Raw genomic sequence first — 18,386 nt, 5'->3', positions numbered from 1 at the left:
AGTTTGAATACAAAGAAACTCATTAAAAGATAATATCTATCGCGCTGTTGCGTCATCTTTCATGAGTTCCTAGATGACTGCGTATGTTTGCCAAAATATGTTAAATGTTCCAAACAAATTCCCTAGGAATACCACACGTCATGATAAATCATGAAGGATATTCCTTTGGCCTGCAGCGGCCCTATCGGTTTTAGGGGTGTGATAAAGACAGATCATTAAACAAAGCACAGTAAACACTGAGAAGACCAAAGGGACGTGGAAGTACTGTAATTGGGAGGAAATTGAAATTGTTTATAATGAAAAAACATAAATCACACGCAGGATATGAAAATTAACCACAAGCCCTAGCATTCCTATTCTGGGGATGAACATTCTGCAAAAATAGACGATCTACAAGTTTGTCGATCTTGTAGATCGGCTATTTTCGGCAAAGAGATTTGGTTGTAGATGGAAAAAAAGGAATATAGAGCCCTGAGGACCCCGGTCAGTTAAGGTTTTATTAAGGGGTGGGACATGAACACGTGAATGGGAGTCAGTAATGACCGTTCACCATTACTCATTACACTTAGTCTTAAGTGTCTCAGTGCGTAGGAACAGCATCTTTAACCCAGTCAGACCGGGAAAGCATCGGTGTGTCATCTTTAGATTTCTATTCAAAAATAGCAGATCTACAAGCTCATACCGAGTGCCACGCTATGAGCTTGTAGATCTGCTTTTTAAAGCAAACATTTGTAACTCAAATCTTTGCTTCTGGGGGATTCAACAAATGTCCTCTAAATCCTAATAGTTTTCTGTCGCTATAATATCAGTGGTTCTCAAACTTTTTCATGTCAAGGAGCCCCCAAAAAAGTTTGCTTTAAATATATATATATACAGATATATATTAAAAGATTTGCACAGAATAATTTTCTAGATTTTTCAAAAATAGCCAAAGACATCTAAAATGACACAGATGCGTTCCCGGATTGAGTGAGTTAAAAAACAAAGCTCTGCGGTTTTTGCCTTTTAATGGCAGGGCTACTTCAGGGCTTATATACAGCTCATCTGAGCTCTTCCACAACCAAAGGACGGACGTGCTCTTAATTTGAAGATCAAAAGTGACACACCATTCCTCCTCAGTTCATCTGGGGGGCCTCCCAGGATGTCACCCCCCCCCCCCCCCCCCCCACCACCCTGAAAAGCCATGAATGAAGCCCCCCACCCACCCCAACCCCAACCCATCTCACTGCACGTCCTCTGGTATTCCCGCTTTCCCCCCTTTTTTTTTTACACTTTGTGAGGGCCCTGCTTAAAGGAGCATGACGCCATTTTCAATTGGGAGCCACTCAGGGGGCCTCCCCCCCCCCCAGGGAGACTGGCAGGAAATGAAGGCAGTGCACATTGTGTCAGATGCTTTTCAACTCTACACTTTTTAGGTGAAGAAAGAGAAAAGCATCCTTCTTCCCCTGGCGTCACAACGCCACATACTGTGTTTGTGTGGTGCATGTTGTGTGTTCATTCGATCAAACAAACAACACACACACACACACACACAGGACAACGGAGGCGTCATTATGTGCCAACAAAGACAGTAGCTTGCTAGTTTGCTGTGAAAACTAGACTAGATGAAACTCCACTCTCTTTCGTTGAACACACATTCACACACATGTGATGGTGTGTGTGTAAGTATGAAGTCATGAATGTAAATGAATACGAACAACCTGAGCAGTTTTGAATGTAATTCCGGATCATTTTTGAGTGTTCATTCAATATGAACTTTGTAACTATAAATAACTTAAACCAACATGTCGTTGCTGTCCGGCAGAAACCAGCTAATTCCATTTTTCCACTTTTGCATTTTTTTTTTCATAAATCAGTGCTATTGAACACCCTTTACGTCTGTGTGTTGATTAAAAAAAATATTGAACCAACGAAAAGTATTAAAAAGTGACTCCATTGGATCCTCACACTTTCTGCTAAACCAGCTAACTCCACCAAAGTAAACTAAACTAAACTAAACTGCTTGTTCTCTAGCGGTTTATTCATATTTTGTAACATAGGTGTGTTTTCTTTATATTTTGTTATCCTATCTAGGCTTTACCTGGGAACCATATTTGAAAATGGCTACCCTTGATTCATACTTGGATGCGCGCCGTGTCACGCACTGAAAACAGCCAATCTACTGGCTCAAAACACGTTACAGATCTGCTGTTTTTGGTACATTGACACTGTTGCAAGATTAAGTACAATTCACCCTTAAAAATAAGCAGCCTCTGTGACTCAGTGTTAATATTGCTGTGACTATGACTAAAGACTCTCTTCCTCTCTCCACCCCTCTCTATCTCCAGGTGCATGCGGCCAGATTCTGTCATTTGTGTGTCTTCAGTGAATGGCCCTTTAAATATGACACCTTGAGATGACAATACACCCCCTGGGCCGTGACAAGCCCTGGCAAAAGGTGACATCATCGTCTTCAGTAGTGGACCAGTGAAGCATGGCCTCACTGGAATGGACTGCAGAGCCAGTCCATTCATGAGCAACAAAACCATTCAGGCTTCTGTGGGATACGGTGGAAATGTGGAGTTGTGGGTGTTAATTTAACTCTGAGAGTGTACAAAATGGAACCCGTAAGGGTCCATTTGGTTCCATTTGTACACTCTCAGGGTTACACACCCGTAAAAGGTCACTTTGGCTACATTTGTACAGTCTCGGGGTTAAAGGGATAGTTCACCCAAAACATAACTTTTTTTCTATCACTTAGTCACCCCATGGAGACTTGGATGAATGGATATTTTTTTGTTTTTGGTCGCATTCCCAAGCCAATAATTGGATGACCAGCCGACCTGTAGGTAGCGGTTCCAGTAGGAGACACAAATTAAGGAGACTCTTTGTGTCTCCTACCGGAACCGCTGCCGGTCATCAAATTATTGGCTTAGGAACGTGACAAAAAACAACAAATATCCTTGAATTCAAGTCTCCATGGGGTGACTAATCAATAGAGGAAAAAAAGTCTTTTTGGAGGTGAACTATCCCTTTAAATGAACTGTGTGTAGTGTCAGTGGGATGGGGTGGGGTTAGAGTAATACTGTACTAGGATTCCTTGGGAAGATCTCCTGCGTGATCCCTGGTCCTGCTGGGTTCTATCTAACATTCTGGCCATGTGACAAATGCTTAGTGAATTCCTGGGATGTTTCCCCTCTCCTCGCCTCGCATGCCACGATATCCAATGGGAACGTGGGGAATCGCTATACTGCGCACTCTCGGGTCAACCTGCGGTGATGCTGATGAGCAGCAGCATCCGCAGAGATAAAAAAGAAACAGCACTAAACCTAAAGTCCTCTGCTGTAAGCGGCGAGTTGAACATTCCTTTTCCAATCATCCTAATAAAACCATTTAATGAGGGGAAGAGCCACCACCATTCCAAGCCTGGCCAGTAGGTATGAAAGCCATTTATCATTAGCTCACACAGTCAGGTCCATGGAGTGGCCCGTTGGTATTTCAGTGGCAGCACTAAAAATACATCAAAAACGGAGCCGAAGGGATGCTTAACACTCTCCGTTGAAGCCTGTTGATCCTGAACCCTTCTTAACCCTTGGGTCAGGCTTTTGGAGGCATGCTTTACTCTGATGTTAAAAAGGGCAGTTAAACTATTAAACCTGTCTGAAGCAGTGTCATGCTAACAAGTGATGGCCATGGCTTTGTGGTATTCTCTCCCCAAAAAACAGTTGTCAACTAAAATACTTTCTCACGAGGAGAGCCACGCAACCCCAAATAAAAAAGGTTTCACTTGACAGCATCAGGGACCTGGGGTTCTTTCTAAAGATGCAGCTTGATTTATCCTTCTACACTAGGAACAGAAGTCATCACCTAAACCAATGGATTCTTGGGGGGGGTTCCAGGTGGTCCCCAGCTAAATGATGGAGAGTTAATGGAGAGTTGGTAACCAAATGGACCCAACTCCGCACCAAACAGACTCGTCCAGACTATTGCAGACTACTCCAGACTGCAACAGACTGGTATTCGGTTGGCAAAAGTTACCATTTAAGTCTGTCAGCCGACTGGCCATTCATGTGCTAATTTGACTTTTAGCGTGCCAGCGTTGCCAGGTCTGCTTATTATAAGCGGCTTTGGGCTTGTTTCCCTGCAAAGCCACTTAGGGATGTTCCCAGCGTTTTTTCTTCACTGACGTGCAGTGGTGTAAAGTAACTAGTACATTTACTCAAGTACTGTACTTAAGTACAATTTTGAGGTACTTTTACTTTACTGGAGTATTTCCAATTGTCTATACTTGTACTCCACAACAATTATTTGAAATGTTTAGTTACTAGTTACTTTGCAGATATAAATCATTATGAAACATACATTAACCACTTTAGCCCTATTTTGTACCTATAAGCTATTTGAAAATAGCAGATCTACAAGCTCACAACGTGTTGCGATGCACGCGTTCTGAGCTTGTAGATCTGCTATTTTCAAACATTTTTGTACTTTTACTTTTGGTACTTTAAGTACATTTTTATACCAATACTTTAGTACTTTTACTCAAGTAAATGTTGAATTCCGGACTTTTACTTGTAACAGACTCAGAGTACATCTATTGCATTCAAGCCTGGAATTTCGTCATTTTAGGGGCAAGGCCACTTGGCCTTTGGTGTTGTAATTTTTTGGAGGGCACAAAGGCCCTGCCCGGCCTTCCTGCCAGGGCAGGAAGGCCATCCAAAAAAATAATAACGATTTTTAAGTCCAAAAATGATTTTTAAGTCCACGGAAATAATGCATTTAACTTGAAGGTTAAGGATGATTGTATTTTAATATATTATAAGAATAGTATAACTATCTGTGAAATATTACCCATTTATTTCACAAAATAATGTGTTGGCAAATGACCAATATTTAGTTATATAGGTCTCAATATGTCACATTCAGCCCTGGACTTCACTGACTGAAGTAGGGGTCACATTAAAGGAGAATTCCGGACAAATTAAGTGTTATCTTTGATGTCTCGTTACTCACCTACCGATGTGAAAAGTAGCGTTCTTTTTTTTCATATATTCCCCTGTCGTCATTTTTTAAACACCCTCCGTTGTTATAATGGGAGCGTGAGGGTTAGTGAAATTCGTCTATTATAACCGACGCAAAGTTGTTTTTTTCACTACTAGTATTCATAGTAGAGTCTCATGATAGTCAAACATGCGTTGAAACTATCTGCGAGGCTGCCGTCAATGGCGAACGATTTAACACTGGTTGCTTGTTTCTTCCAGAACCTGGCAACTCGTGTTGCCAGATTCTGGAAACAAGCAACCAGTGTTAAATCGTTCGCCATTAACGGCAGGCTCGCAGGAATTTTCAGCGCATGTTTGACTATCATGAGACTCTACAATGAATCGTAGTAGAGAAAAAAATAACATTGCGTCGGTTATAATAGACGAACTTCACTAACCCTCACGCTCCCATTATAACAACGGAGGGTGTTTAAAAAATGACGACAGGGGAATATATGAAAAAAAAGAACGCTACTTTTCACATCGGTAGGTGAGTAACGAGACATCAAAGATAACACTTAATTTGTCCGGAATTCTCCTTTAATCACATTAGATTCACAGAATGTATTTTACCCACAAGTTATTTTCATTCAAATGAAATGTGAATGAACTTGCACTAATAATGACTTTAGTTGATTTTTCACTCTTTAAAATATAGTATTTCTTAATTATTAATAATTACTGCTTGTAGATTGGCTATTTTCACGATTTTAAATTGTTTTTAAATAATAATAAAAAAGGAACATACAAGATTTCCACCCGACAGCCATAATATATAGCCAATATATGGTTCTGTATCAGTATATGAGTCCGTTTTTGAAGATTTCATTCTAATTGGCTACTATGCCTGAATATGAATTTCATGAGCCTGGGTTCATGAGCGCACAGCAGCAGCAGCAGCAGGTGAAAGCAATTCACTTAATTGCTCGTTCTCTCTCTCTCTCGACAAATTTACACACCTGCTCCCAATCACCACAGCGCAAAAGTAGGGCAAATCAATCAATCTCTCTCTCTCTGGGAGCAACAACAAGAAACAGTGAATGTAGGTTTTCATAGACATGGTCGCTTGTTTCTCTCACATAATCTGGCAACACCGACAGCCCTCTGTTGTCACTGCCACTGCGCTACCAGTCGGCTAAAAAGCTGAACATGTTCGGTCGGCTCTGGGTCGGCCGAAAAGGTCCCGACGGACCCCCCGACGGACCCCTAACCGACTGGCCGACGCTTCCCGAAGCCAATTCGGCCCAAAATCGGGCCGACTCAGATTGGTCTGGAGAGGGCTTTATAGATCTTTAACTCTTGAGAGTGTAAAATGAAACCAAATGGACGGGTCCATTTGGTTGAATTTTACGCTCCTAAGAGTTATATTATTAAGCATCTGCATTACTTAATTGAATAATTGTTATTTTGATCAACGTTTTGCCTGTTGTCTCTCCTATGGTACCAACATCAATACAACATGGAATTGTGGACAGAATTGTATCCAACGACAACAATATATTCTAAGTCTTGGGGTCTGAGAGGCTAAATCTCATCAAACGGTGGTCTGTGGCTCAAATGCCGAATAAATAATGGACCTTGATATGGAAAAGGGTTGAAAACCACTGACCTATCACATGACCCTTGTGAATCTTTGCTATGACACCTTTATTTGAGCCACGGTGCTTTCATTCTCAATCATCTATCCTGCTTTAGAGTCAATATTCATCTTTTTTTCCCCACTCTTTCCGCAAGGTGTTGTTGCATTATATACGCAAGAGCAGACATCGCAATTAAGATAAGTCATGTAGGGCCATCTGTGTGTGTGTGTGTGTGTGTGTGTGTGTGTGTGAGTGAGTGTGTGAATGGAGGGTGGGTTTACGGGGGTACCTCCTCCAGGGGTTCAGATCTTAACCCCTGGAAGAGGTACCCCCCCCGTCCCCCGTCCCCCCGTCTCATCAAACCGAGCGCTGTGGGATGACAGTGATGACAGAGAAGTGCCCGCAGCTAGCATTTAACCCCCAACAATGGAGGGGTGTGTGTAGGGGGACTCGACCTCTGACCCCGCCTCATCTTCCATTTCTCTCCACTGACTGACTTGCCGTTCCCAGGGGACGACCTATAGAGACGGACAACATCCTTCTATGGCAACGCAGCCCCCAAAGTCTCCAAAAAGGGACCCTCGCCCTTGGGGGAAAGGAGGCTTTATATTACCTGCAGCCACAGGCGTATATATGGAGCATCTTTATCAAACCCATCTGTGAGCATTTAGCCTGCTTACAATACAACAAGACCCTTTTATATCAGCTTTTTGTATATATATATATATATATATATATATATATATATATATATATATATATATATATATATATATATATATATATATATATATATAATTTCTCTTCAGAAGCATTTGATCATAAAATAAAAACGAATTTCCTTATAGCCACTTGAACCCCAGCATCCTGATTCTATTCTGAGGGGAACATTTGCCAAAGATATCAGATCTAAAAACTCAACAGCGCACATTGTGAATTTAAGTTGAAGATCGGAGCTATGTTTTGATGTATTTGATTTAGGACAGGAAAAAAGCGGTCCAAGTACCTACAGTTGCAACTCAGGTCCGTTTCACTAAAAGAAGCTCCGTTCCGGTAGCAAATATAACACATCCGGTTTTTGAGCTAGCAAATATAAGGTTTCCGGTTGCCTTCAAAGTAAGAGCATCGCATTTAATGTTTTATGAAAGACATACATGCATTTCGAAAAAGACATTTATACAGTGGTGGAAAGTAACTAAGTACATGTAATCAATTACTGTACTATGCATTTTGAAAAATACACGTATACAGTGGTGGAAAGTAACTAAGTACTACTCCACTACATTTCAGAGGCAGATATTATACTATAGTTACTTCAGGGTCCCCACGGTCATGAAATTCCTGGAAATATTTTGAAATTGAAAAAAAAAAAATCCAGTACTGGAAAAGTTTGGGAATTGATCAAAGGTCCTGGAATTCATCAAGGGTCCTGGAAAAATATTTGGCTATGCATTGTTTTTGGCTATTGAATTTGTTAATACAAAACATTTTCATAAACATGTATAACATTACACGAAATATGTAACATAAGTAGTTTTTCGCCGAACGGGCTGTGTGATGGCATGGATGCCATAATGAGTCTTCCAGTGAGCTATGCCCTAATTTTGCACGAAATTTTGAATGAAATTGTACTATTCTATATTCTATGCTTTATTTTTGCTACACTGCCTATCTTTGGGCATTCTACATAGGAGTAAGAGACACATTATTGCGCTGAATGATTGTTATATAGGCCTGGAAATTGGGCTAAATATTCTGGAAAAGTTTTGGAAAAGTTTTGGAAATTCATTGCTAAAAATGTGTGGGGACCCTGTTACTTGTTACTTTGTATATTTTTGATTATAATTACAAGACCACTTCAGCCCTATTTAAACTTTGGAAATTTGAAAATAGCCGATCTACAAGCAAAATATTTTTATATTTATACAAGACCACTTCAGCCCTATTTAAACTTTGGCAATTTGAAAATAGCCGATCTACAAGCAAAATATTTGTATATTTAATTAAATTTTGATACCAGTACTTTTACTTAATTACATTTGGAATTCAGGACTTTTACTTTTGCAGAGTATTTCTACATTGCAGTATTGATACTTTTACTTAAGTAAAACATTTTAGTACTTTTTCCACCACTACATTGATGGATGTATTTATAAGAATTAGCCTACGCCCTAACAGGTCGTTATTGAAATTGGCCTTTGATCCACATTCAATGGGCACTTAGCACATTTTCCATACACCCATGTTTAACCACTGTGATTAGACTGTAAACAGGTTTCAGATTTAAATTGGAATGCCAAAGATGGCAATCCCCTTTCTATAAATAATAATAGTAGCTTGTACAGGTGTAACATGTGGGGGGTTTATAACATATTTAACAATACAATACAGTGTGTGTGTGTGTGTGTGTGTGTGTGTGTGTGTGTGTGTGTGTGTGTGTGTGTGTGTGTGTGTGTGTGTGTGTGTGTGTGTGTGTGTGTGTGTGTGTGTGTGTGTTTCTCATGGCATGGTGTTTTTTTACCTCAATTTCTTTAGAGCACAAAGCCCAAATACCATTGAATATAATATATATATACACGTATATGTATATATATGTGTGTGTGTGTGTGTGTGTGTGTGTGTGTGTGTGTGTGTGTGTGTGTGTGTGTGTGTGTGTGTGTGTGTGTGTGTGTGTGTGTCAATGCAACAACTACAGTAGTTAAAAAACAGTTTTGTCTGAATCCAGCCACTGTAGTCCACACACTAAACCTATATTTTCTACAGAGGTTGTGAATATTTGATTGTTAGGTTAGTGCGTGTGTGTGTGTGTGTGTATTTATAAGAATTCGCCTACGCCCTAACAGGTCGTTATTGAAATTGGCCTTTGATCCACATTCAATGGGCAATGGGAAGATATTGGCCATGGTGTGGATGTGTTTTTTTGCAATGAAAGACCAAATCACAATATGTGTGAAGCCATACCATTACCAATACTAACATTTCTAAAACAGACATCTGCTTTCCAAAAATGTCACACACGGCTTGCAGCAGCAGCAGCGCAGTCCCCAGCATTGTTTAAAAGAGCGCTTGAGAAACTTGCCAACACTCAGGTGGTGTCATTAGTGTCTCTGCAATTTTCTATGACAGACGTGTACCACATATTAAACAGCTTTGTGAATGATCTAAGATCTGGTGCAGAAATTCCCAAAACGTTCACTCTCTCCTGTCTGTACCACCAAAATGATTATGCTGTGTCCAGCATTTGTGCATTTTTTGACAAGTCACCATATGTGTCATTGTACACGTGTAAAGACCAGCAATGGCATATCATGACAAAAGCATCCAATGACACAGCAGGCTATACCTTTGAGCTGATGCTAAAAATACTGACCACAGCTAGTTGCTTTGTCGTGTCATACGAGAAAACTAATAGTGTGAAACTAATCAACTTTCAGCAGGTCGAACAAAAACATAAATGCACAGACAGATAGAGGGCTAGAAAAAGGAGATCCATTCCAAAGGCAGCTGTGGAGAATAACGAGTGGCTGAGTGATAAGATGATCGATGAGTACCATAAGCTCTTGCTTTCGAGTGTTGAAAGAAAAAAAAAATGCATTTATTTGTCCCAGCACTTTTGTAAGCCAACAGTTACAGAGTTTTTGGTGTGATGACATCAGTGTCCTCCCAGATGTACCACGAGCATCACGCAATTGGTGGAACTACGAGTTGGTGATATTGCCCGTCAACGCAAATAAGTCCCATTGGGGAGCCATCGCGGTAGATTTCACCAAAAAGACAGTGAATGGTGATGTTATAGTATTAGATGTTGTGATAATGGATTGAGCAAGACCTGGTTAAGGCATTTTTTCCACTGCAAAGGTACTTAGCATTACAGTACTTTGCATTGTATGGTAGAGGTATGGGTATTACATTTAGATATGAGTGTTATCACAGTTGTCCCAATTTCATAGAACAAACTGACGGCAGCAGCTGTGGTATTTTCACTTGTTTGTTTTCCAAAGCTGTTCTGTTTGATGTGAGCCTCAACACTTTCAAAAGCCACCGTGAAAAGCGAGATTGTGTTATGCATGAGTTGTCAGGCAAAAAGATATTTATCTGAGTACAAAGTTAAAGCATGTACTGTGATTTACTGTATCTTGGACAAACTACCTAAAAGGCTCTGTTGTGTCTGTATTCTTTTATGGTGTGGGGTTGTGTGGCCACTTGTATACACTATTGGGTTAGGGTATGGCCACTTGTATACACTATTGTCTGAAAACGGCCCTTTTCTGACCCTTGACCTCACTGGACGGCCCGCCACTTTTTTCTACACCTTAGTGCCGCTTAGCGGAGAGTGTGGCTGTGTAGAGGGGGTCTCCCCGAACGCGTGCGTACCTCAGAAGTTCCGGCACTAAGCACCGTCTCCTGTCCAGTGTCCAATTTGTATAGGCTATGCACTGAAAACGGCCCTTTTCTGACCCCTGACCTCACTGGACGGCCCGCCACTTTTTTCTACACCTTAGTGCCGCTTAGCGGAGAGTGTGGCGGTGTAGAGGGGGTCTCCCCGAACGCGTGCGTACCTCAGAAGTTCCGGCACTAAGCACCGTCTCCTGTCCAGTGTCCAATTTGTATAGGCTATGCACTGAAAACGGCCCTTTTCTGACCCCTGACCTCACTGGACGGCCCGCCACTTTTTTCTACACCTTAGTGCCGCTTAGCGGAGAGTGTGGCTGTGTAGAGGGGGTCTCCCCGAACGCGTGCGTACCTCAGAAGTTCCGGCACTAAGCACCGTCTCCTGTCCAGTGTCCAATTTGTATAGGCTATGCACTGAAAACGGCCCTTTTCTGACCCTTGACCTCACTGGACGGCCCGCCACTTTTTTCTACACCTTAGTGCCGCTTAGCGGAGAGTGTGGCTGTGTAGAGGGGGTCTCCCCGAACGCGTGCGTACCTCAGAAGTTCCGGCACTAAGCACCGTCTCCTGTCCAGTGTCCAATTTGTATAGGCTATGCACTGAAAACGGCCCTTTTCTGACCCTTGACCTCACTGGACGGCCCGCCACTTTTTTCTACACCTTAGTGCCGCTTAGCGGAGAGTGTGGCTGTGTAGAGGGGGTTTCCCCGAACGCGTGCGTACCTCAGAAGTTCCGGCACTAAGCACCGTCTCCTGTCCAGTGTCCAATTTGTATAGGCTATGCACTGAAAACGGCCCTTTTCTGACCCTTGACCTCACTGGACGGCCCGCCACTTTTTTTTACACCTTAGTGCCGCTTAGCGGAGAGTGTGGCTGTGTAGAGGGGGTTTCCCTGAACGCGTGCGTACCTCAGAAGTTCCGGCACTAAGCACCGTCTCCTGTCCAGTGTCCAATTTGTATAGGCTATGCACTCCTTTGAACAGCATCTATCAATTTAGATAAATAATTAATGTTTTAAATCCGTTTTTGTTACACAGAAACATAATATGTGATATATAGCTTCGTTTAAATGCTTAATTTATAGTTTTAATGTGCAAATGAACCGTTTTTCAATGGTTTTCAATGGTTTCTTTTTACTCTAGAGGGTACTCTTATTCTGAAGAGATCGTCCACCGGAAGTCTTATATTTGCTCCGTTATATTTGCTGACTGAACACTGCTAAGAAAATAGGGTTTAAGTGGTTAGATCAATGGTTCTCAAACTTTGAAATGTCAAGGTCTCCCCTTAACTCTGACAGTGTACAAATGGAATCAAATGGACCCGTTAGGGTCCATCTGTTTGGGGGTCCTTGCCATGAAAAAGTTTGAGGAACCCAGAGAGTCCCTTGAATCCACTTTGAGAACCAACTGTGTTAGATCAAGATCAACTCACCTCAGTCAGTAAAGTGTCCTGGTCCAGGCTCACAGTGACATTTAAGTTTAAGTGGTTATAGATATTTTAAGGTTCATCATAAGGTAGATCATACCATCATATTAGATCAACTCACCTCGGTCAGTAAAGTGTCCTGGTCCAGGCTCAGATCAGTGGCATTGCCCTGCGGCAGTGGACTGCTCCGTAGGACGGTGATGTGCAGGGTGAGCAGCAGGAGTCCCAGTAGTAGCAGGAGTTCTGCGGCCAGCCGAACCATCCTCTTGACGCGCCCGCTCTTTGGGGGAGCAGGAGCTCCTCCGGCCGCCGCAGAGGAGACTCCGATCTCCGGATCCGCCGGGGACGAGGAGCCGCAACACCACTCCGGAGCCACTGCGGGACTCAGAATGACGATGTGAGGGGAAGAAAAGAGGGGGGGATCGAACTTCGAACAGACACTGGACGGAGAGGAGCTGTGTGTGTGAGGGGCAGTTGGTTCAGTTGAGAGGTCCAGAGGTCCTCCCAGCGCTGTCTGGTGCACGATCTCCCTCAAAAATATCAAATATATATATATTTCTTTAAGGCTAAAAAAATATATATATTTTTTTTAAAAATACAAAGTTCACTCTTTTGGAAACGATGGTCAAAAAGTAACCAACTTCTCTGCAACACCTCAAATATTACAACTCTCTGTAAAAAGCTACACAAATAGGTTCTCAAGTTATTGCCAGTAAGGCTACAGAGATGAAAGCCTGATCCTCGGTTGTATATAGGCTGGTTTTATTTAGATTTCACCCCCAATTTAAAAATATATCCTCTCTTAAAAGGGGTCAACTTATAGGCTTAGAAACGCATACATTAAAAACATACAGCGCGATTATTATTATTAGTCAGATCTGCCCATGTAACTCTATGCATTGAATGAATCGCATTGAAGCGCTTCCAGCGCTGCTACAGCAGAACGCACTGTGTCTCTCTCTCTCTTGTTGCGCCCTCCGTCACTTTATCCACTCTGATCAGGAGACCACCGTAGTATCTGTATCCCCCCGCCACATTCTAAGCACTATGCTGTCCCTCCATCTCAACCAAGCTGCACATTCTGAGACTTGTCCATCAGGTTGTCCATCAATCAAGCAATCAATCAATCAATCAATCAATCAATCAATCAATTAATCCACATTGTGCAGAAGGTGAGAAATAGACACCATCCGAAAAAAACGCTGCAAAAAAAACAGGATGGTTTGAAGAAGTTCGATCAGAAAGTGTCCTCTCTAGACAACCCAGATATCTCCCCTCTCTCTCTAGGGCTGCTTCATAAAGGAGTTGTTGTGTCCTTGTCCTCTTCAGAAGAAGCGATCATAAGCATCCATTCAGCCAAAGATGACTTGCATGAGTCTCAGATGAAGTGCTGCTGAATTAAAGCAGATAGTACCGAAGCAAAGCACGGTTTAACATACAGAGAGAGACACACACACATCACATCACACATGCTGGTCCTGTTGTGCGCTGCGCTCCACGAAGTGGTTTTATACTTACGCCCCTCGGCTGGTTTGCTGTCAGGACTCCCTCCCCCTTAGCCCTGGTCCACACAGCGTTAGAGAGTGAGCTCTAACGTTACGCTCTGCTCTGCTCTGCCCCATAGAACGAAAGTTACACCGCCGTGCGAGGTCTCCGTCTTTAGTAACAAATAAACACAACAGTTTGGCTACTCACAGAAATAAAGGCCGTTTTGTGTTGTTGAAAGGCTATTCTCCAGGGTGGGAAGACTCTCAATACCCCACCTTCTCTGTATAATACACTTTTTATGGGCAGAAAATAAAATATGTCCACCAGACGGAGATTATGTTATTTGCTCCACTGCGCCCTCTACAGATCTGGTCTATGGTAATTTATATTGACCAGATCTGTAGAGGGCGCAGTGGAGTAAATAAAAATATGGTGGACATATTTTATTTCTCTGCCCAAAGTGTATTATACAGAGAAGGTGGGGTGCTGAGAGGCTTCCCACCCTGGAGAATAGACTTTCAACAACACAAAACAGCCTTTGTTTTGGTGAGTAGCGAAATAGTTCTGTTTATTTTTTTTACTAAAGTTGGAGACCTCGCACGGCAGTGTAATGTTGGGTCTATGAGCAGAGCAGAGCGCCTGGCAGAGCGTTAGAGAGAACTCTAGACCAGGGCTACCCTCCCCCTAGAGTTCTCTTTTTTCCCTTTTTAACCCTTTAATGCCTGCTGTCACACGGGGGTGCCAAGTCTCTGCAGTTATTATCACTACTCCAGATGTATTTGTATTATTATAAAAAGCTCCTGGTGATAAAGCTTGTAGATCTGCTATTTTCAAACATTTTAGTACTTTTACTTTGGTACTTTAAGTATATTTTGATGCCAATACTTTTGTACTTTTACTCAAGTAACATTTTGAACACAGGCCTTTTACTTGTAACAGAGTATTACACTTCACTGTTATCTCCCCATATACAGTAGGCCTAGACCAGTGGTTCTCAAACCTTTTCATGTCAAGGACCCCCAAAATGATATGTATTTGGCCGCGGACCAAAATATATTGTTCTAGGGACCCCCAGAAGCAAAGAGTTAAAAATGTTCGCTTTAAAAATATATATATATTCAAAAGGTTTGCACACATTTTCAGGATTTTTCAAAAATAGCAGATCTACAAGCTCATAGTGCGGCACTCGGTGCCGCACTATGAGCTTGTATATCTGCTATTTTTGAATAGCCAAAGTATAAAAGGTTAAAGTGGTTAAAAGTTTTGTGATGCTATATTAACACATTTTGCTGGGGACCCCCCTGGTACCCCAAGGACCCCACTTTGAGAACCAACGGTATACAAGTTGTAGAATTCTGTACTAAACACAATCACAAAACTGGGGGTCCGCGGCCTATAAATCACTTTGCGGGGTCCTTGAGATGTGAGACCACAGTCTGTGATCATCATCACATCATAGAAGGTGTTGTTGCACCTACAGCAAGACAAATGGAGTGTAGTAAAGTAATCACCCTGTTGGAGCACTCTCTCTCTCTGGGCTTCAAAGCTCTGGCTGCTGTCGTTTTACGCACCTAACGTGGGTTTGCTTTAGAAAACAATGCATTACCTTGTGGTGGTATAACAGTTCACACGCTGGAGTAGCCAGTGGTGTAAAGTGACGAAGTACTGCACTTAAGTACAATTTTGAGGTACATTTACTTTACTGGAGTATTTCCAATTTTCAATACTTTTACTTCTACTACACTACATCTCAGAGACAAATGTTGTACTTTTACTCCACTACAATTATTTGAAAATTTTAGTCACTATAGTTACTTTGTAGATATGAATTATTACAAAACATATACATTAACCTCTTCAGCTTTATTGCCAGACCCAAGGGGTCGGGGCTTACATGAGGCTTTGTATCTGTTTTCTCCATACATGGGCATGGTCACTTTGTCCCCCGGCCCCAGCCAAAAAAGTCTGTCCCCCTTTCGTCCCCTTTCATCACGAACTATTCATGACATCATTATTATGTCACAAAAATGATAAAATGATTTATGCTTTTCAGTTATAAAGTGGTTTGTAGGTGTGTTACATACTAGGACTTCATTCTGGGTCTGGCAGAACCAGGTCTCCTGGTCTTGTTTAAAGGGACTACACCATGAATTTTAACCTTTCCTTCTTTTTTGTGTGTTTTTGGTCTCCCCTACCTCTCCTCTATCCCAAATAAATCACACCCAGTGTGAAGTGGGCGGTGTGGTCATCACAGTGGTCATCATAGTGATGGAAGCTCACTTCCCAAAAAAATGGATTTTTGGAAGTGCATAATCCTATTTATAGGTTATTAATGTCATCATGTGTCTCGCTAGCCAATCACAGTGCTAAATAGAGTCAGCCAATCACAGTACAGCTAGGGGTCTACTAATGGGCCAATCACAGTGCAGGAAACTAATACTAATGAGGTGTCCCAACCCCACTTATAGGGGCGGCTACACCGCCCAAAAATACCCCAGTTTGAGCACTCAGGCTTTCACAGCATATCTGGGGTTTTATGTACATTGGTCTCAAAACAGGCCAAACTGATTTGGCCCCCAAAGTGACGTCACTAGAGGTACAATCGCTCCCGTTTTTCAGTTCCAACTTGGGGAGAAAGTTGAACCAGGAGATAACATGCATACAAACTGGCTCAATAGCGCCACGTGCAAATCAGGACAATGTGGTATTGCAGGTGAAAGTGCTTTATAAGCGAGAGAGAAGTTAGTTGGAATGAATATATCTGAGGCTTGATTTAGGCTCAAACCTTTTGAAAAACGTTTGAGTGACATAAAAAATATGATATTAAATATATATATATATATATATATTAAATTCATCGTGTAGATCCTTTAAACTTTGGCTATTTGAAAATAGCAGATCTACAGGCTCACAACGCACAGTGAGCTTGTAGTTCTGATTTTTATACATATACCTTGTGAAATGGGACATTCTGCATAAAGAGTACTTTTACTTTTGGTACCTTGCAGTATTGATACTTTTACTTAAAGTAAAACATGCAAGTATACTTTTTCCACCACTGGGAGTAGCAAGGCAGTCCCGTCCGAAGACCAGAAGCCTATAATATCGTCTTTGGCCCACAGGGAGGATTCCCTGTGGTTGAGCGGTATATAGTTTCAAATCCAGGTGGTAACATTTGGCTTGATAAAAAAAAATATCTTCCCAATAAATCAGTGCCAATCACAGATATAAACCCACCCTAGACTTTGTTTATCTGTTTTGACTGTGGGTGTCATAGGCAACAGAAAAGGTAATAATGGGTGATGTGTGGAAGCACACTCCTGACACACAGCAAAAATTTCCCCTTCCGTCAGCCAACAATACTTTAACACTTATATAGCCTGTGTGGCAAAAAAAAAAAGCCTTTCTCCAACGATTAAGCATTTAATTATCCCACAAAAGAAATTCCCTTTAGTTCGCAAATGTTCCGTCCTTGTATTGCAGCTGCTTTTGTCAGCAAACGTCTTGTTTAGCCCAGGAAATAATGTGATCATGGTATTAATAATGTTGTGTGCATTATTAGGCTGCAAAACACTATACATCTCATGTCAGGCTCCAAGTCGTCTGTCCTCATCAAATACATCTCGGCCAGGCCCACTTAACCCATTAAGACTGGGAATGCATCTGTGTGTCATTTTTAGATTTCTTTGGGCTATTCAAAAATAACAGATCTATAAGCTCATAGTGCGGCACCGAGTGCCGCGCTATGAGCTTGAAGATCTGCTATTTTTGGAAATTTGATCGTGAAAATGTGTGCAAATCTTTGAATATAATACATTTTTAACTCAAATCTTTGCTTCTGGGGGGTCCCTAGAACAACATATTTTGAGATGGGGGTCGGCGGGCAAATACATCATTCATTATTTTGGGGGTCCTTGACATGAAAAAAGTTTGAAAACCACTGATATTATAGCAACATAAGTTTTTTTCAAAAAACTTTTAGGATTTAGAAGACATTTATCCCCTAGAAGCAAAGATTTTAGCAAAAAATGTTGGCTTTAAAAAAATACATATTCAAAGATGTGCACACATTTTCACGATTTTCCAAAAGAAATAGCAGATCTACAAGCTCATAGCGCTGCACCGAGCTTGTATATCTGCATATTTTCGAATAGCCCAAAGACATCTTAAAATGACACAGATGCGTTCCCGGTCAAAATGGTTTAATCCTCCCTGCTGATTAGCGACCACAAACTCTTAACTCTTCGCAGCCGATCATCAATTCTGATCATCCCTTCATGCCAAGGCTCTGGCTGTCTGAAACATGTAAATCTGTCTTTAGTCTTCTTCACCTCAAAAAAAAAATCTTCTGTGGGACCAAAATGGAAAACAGAGAGAGAGCCGTTAGAACGGGCTTGACTTTGCCTTGGACACAGTGAAGGACATCAAAGGACTTTTTAGCAGAGGATCCCCCCCTTCAGAATAGCCGCCACATGCCATTC

At 41.7% G+C, this 18,386-nt stretch overlaps 1 protein-coding gene across 1 annotated transcript in view; it reads right to left on the bottom strand.

The window, feature by feature from the left end:
- ism1 (isthmin 1) overlaps nt 1-12,824 on the bottom strand; it is a 29,211-nt gene extending 16,387 nt beyond the window's left edge. The window contains exon 1 of the mRNA XM_080450416.1: nt 12,539-12,824. Coding sequence (XP_080306542.1) covers nt 12,539-12,679 — 141 coding nt within the window. The 5' untranslated portion in view covers nt 12,680-12,824. The remainder of the gene's footprint in view (nt 1-12,538) is intronic.
- Between the last annotated feature and the right edge of the window lie 5,562 nt (nt 12,825-18,386).

Source organism: Gymnoscopelus braueri (genome assembly GCF_963280865.1).
Source record: "Gymnoscopelus braueri genome assembly, chromosome: 14".
Taxonomy (NCBI): Eukaryota; Metazoa; Chordata; class Actinopteri; order Myctophiformes; family Myctophidae; genus Gymnoscopelus; species Gymnoscopelus braueri.
Note: the sequence above shows the minus strand (reverse complement) of the source record. Positions and strands in the feature narration are given on the sequence as shown.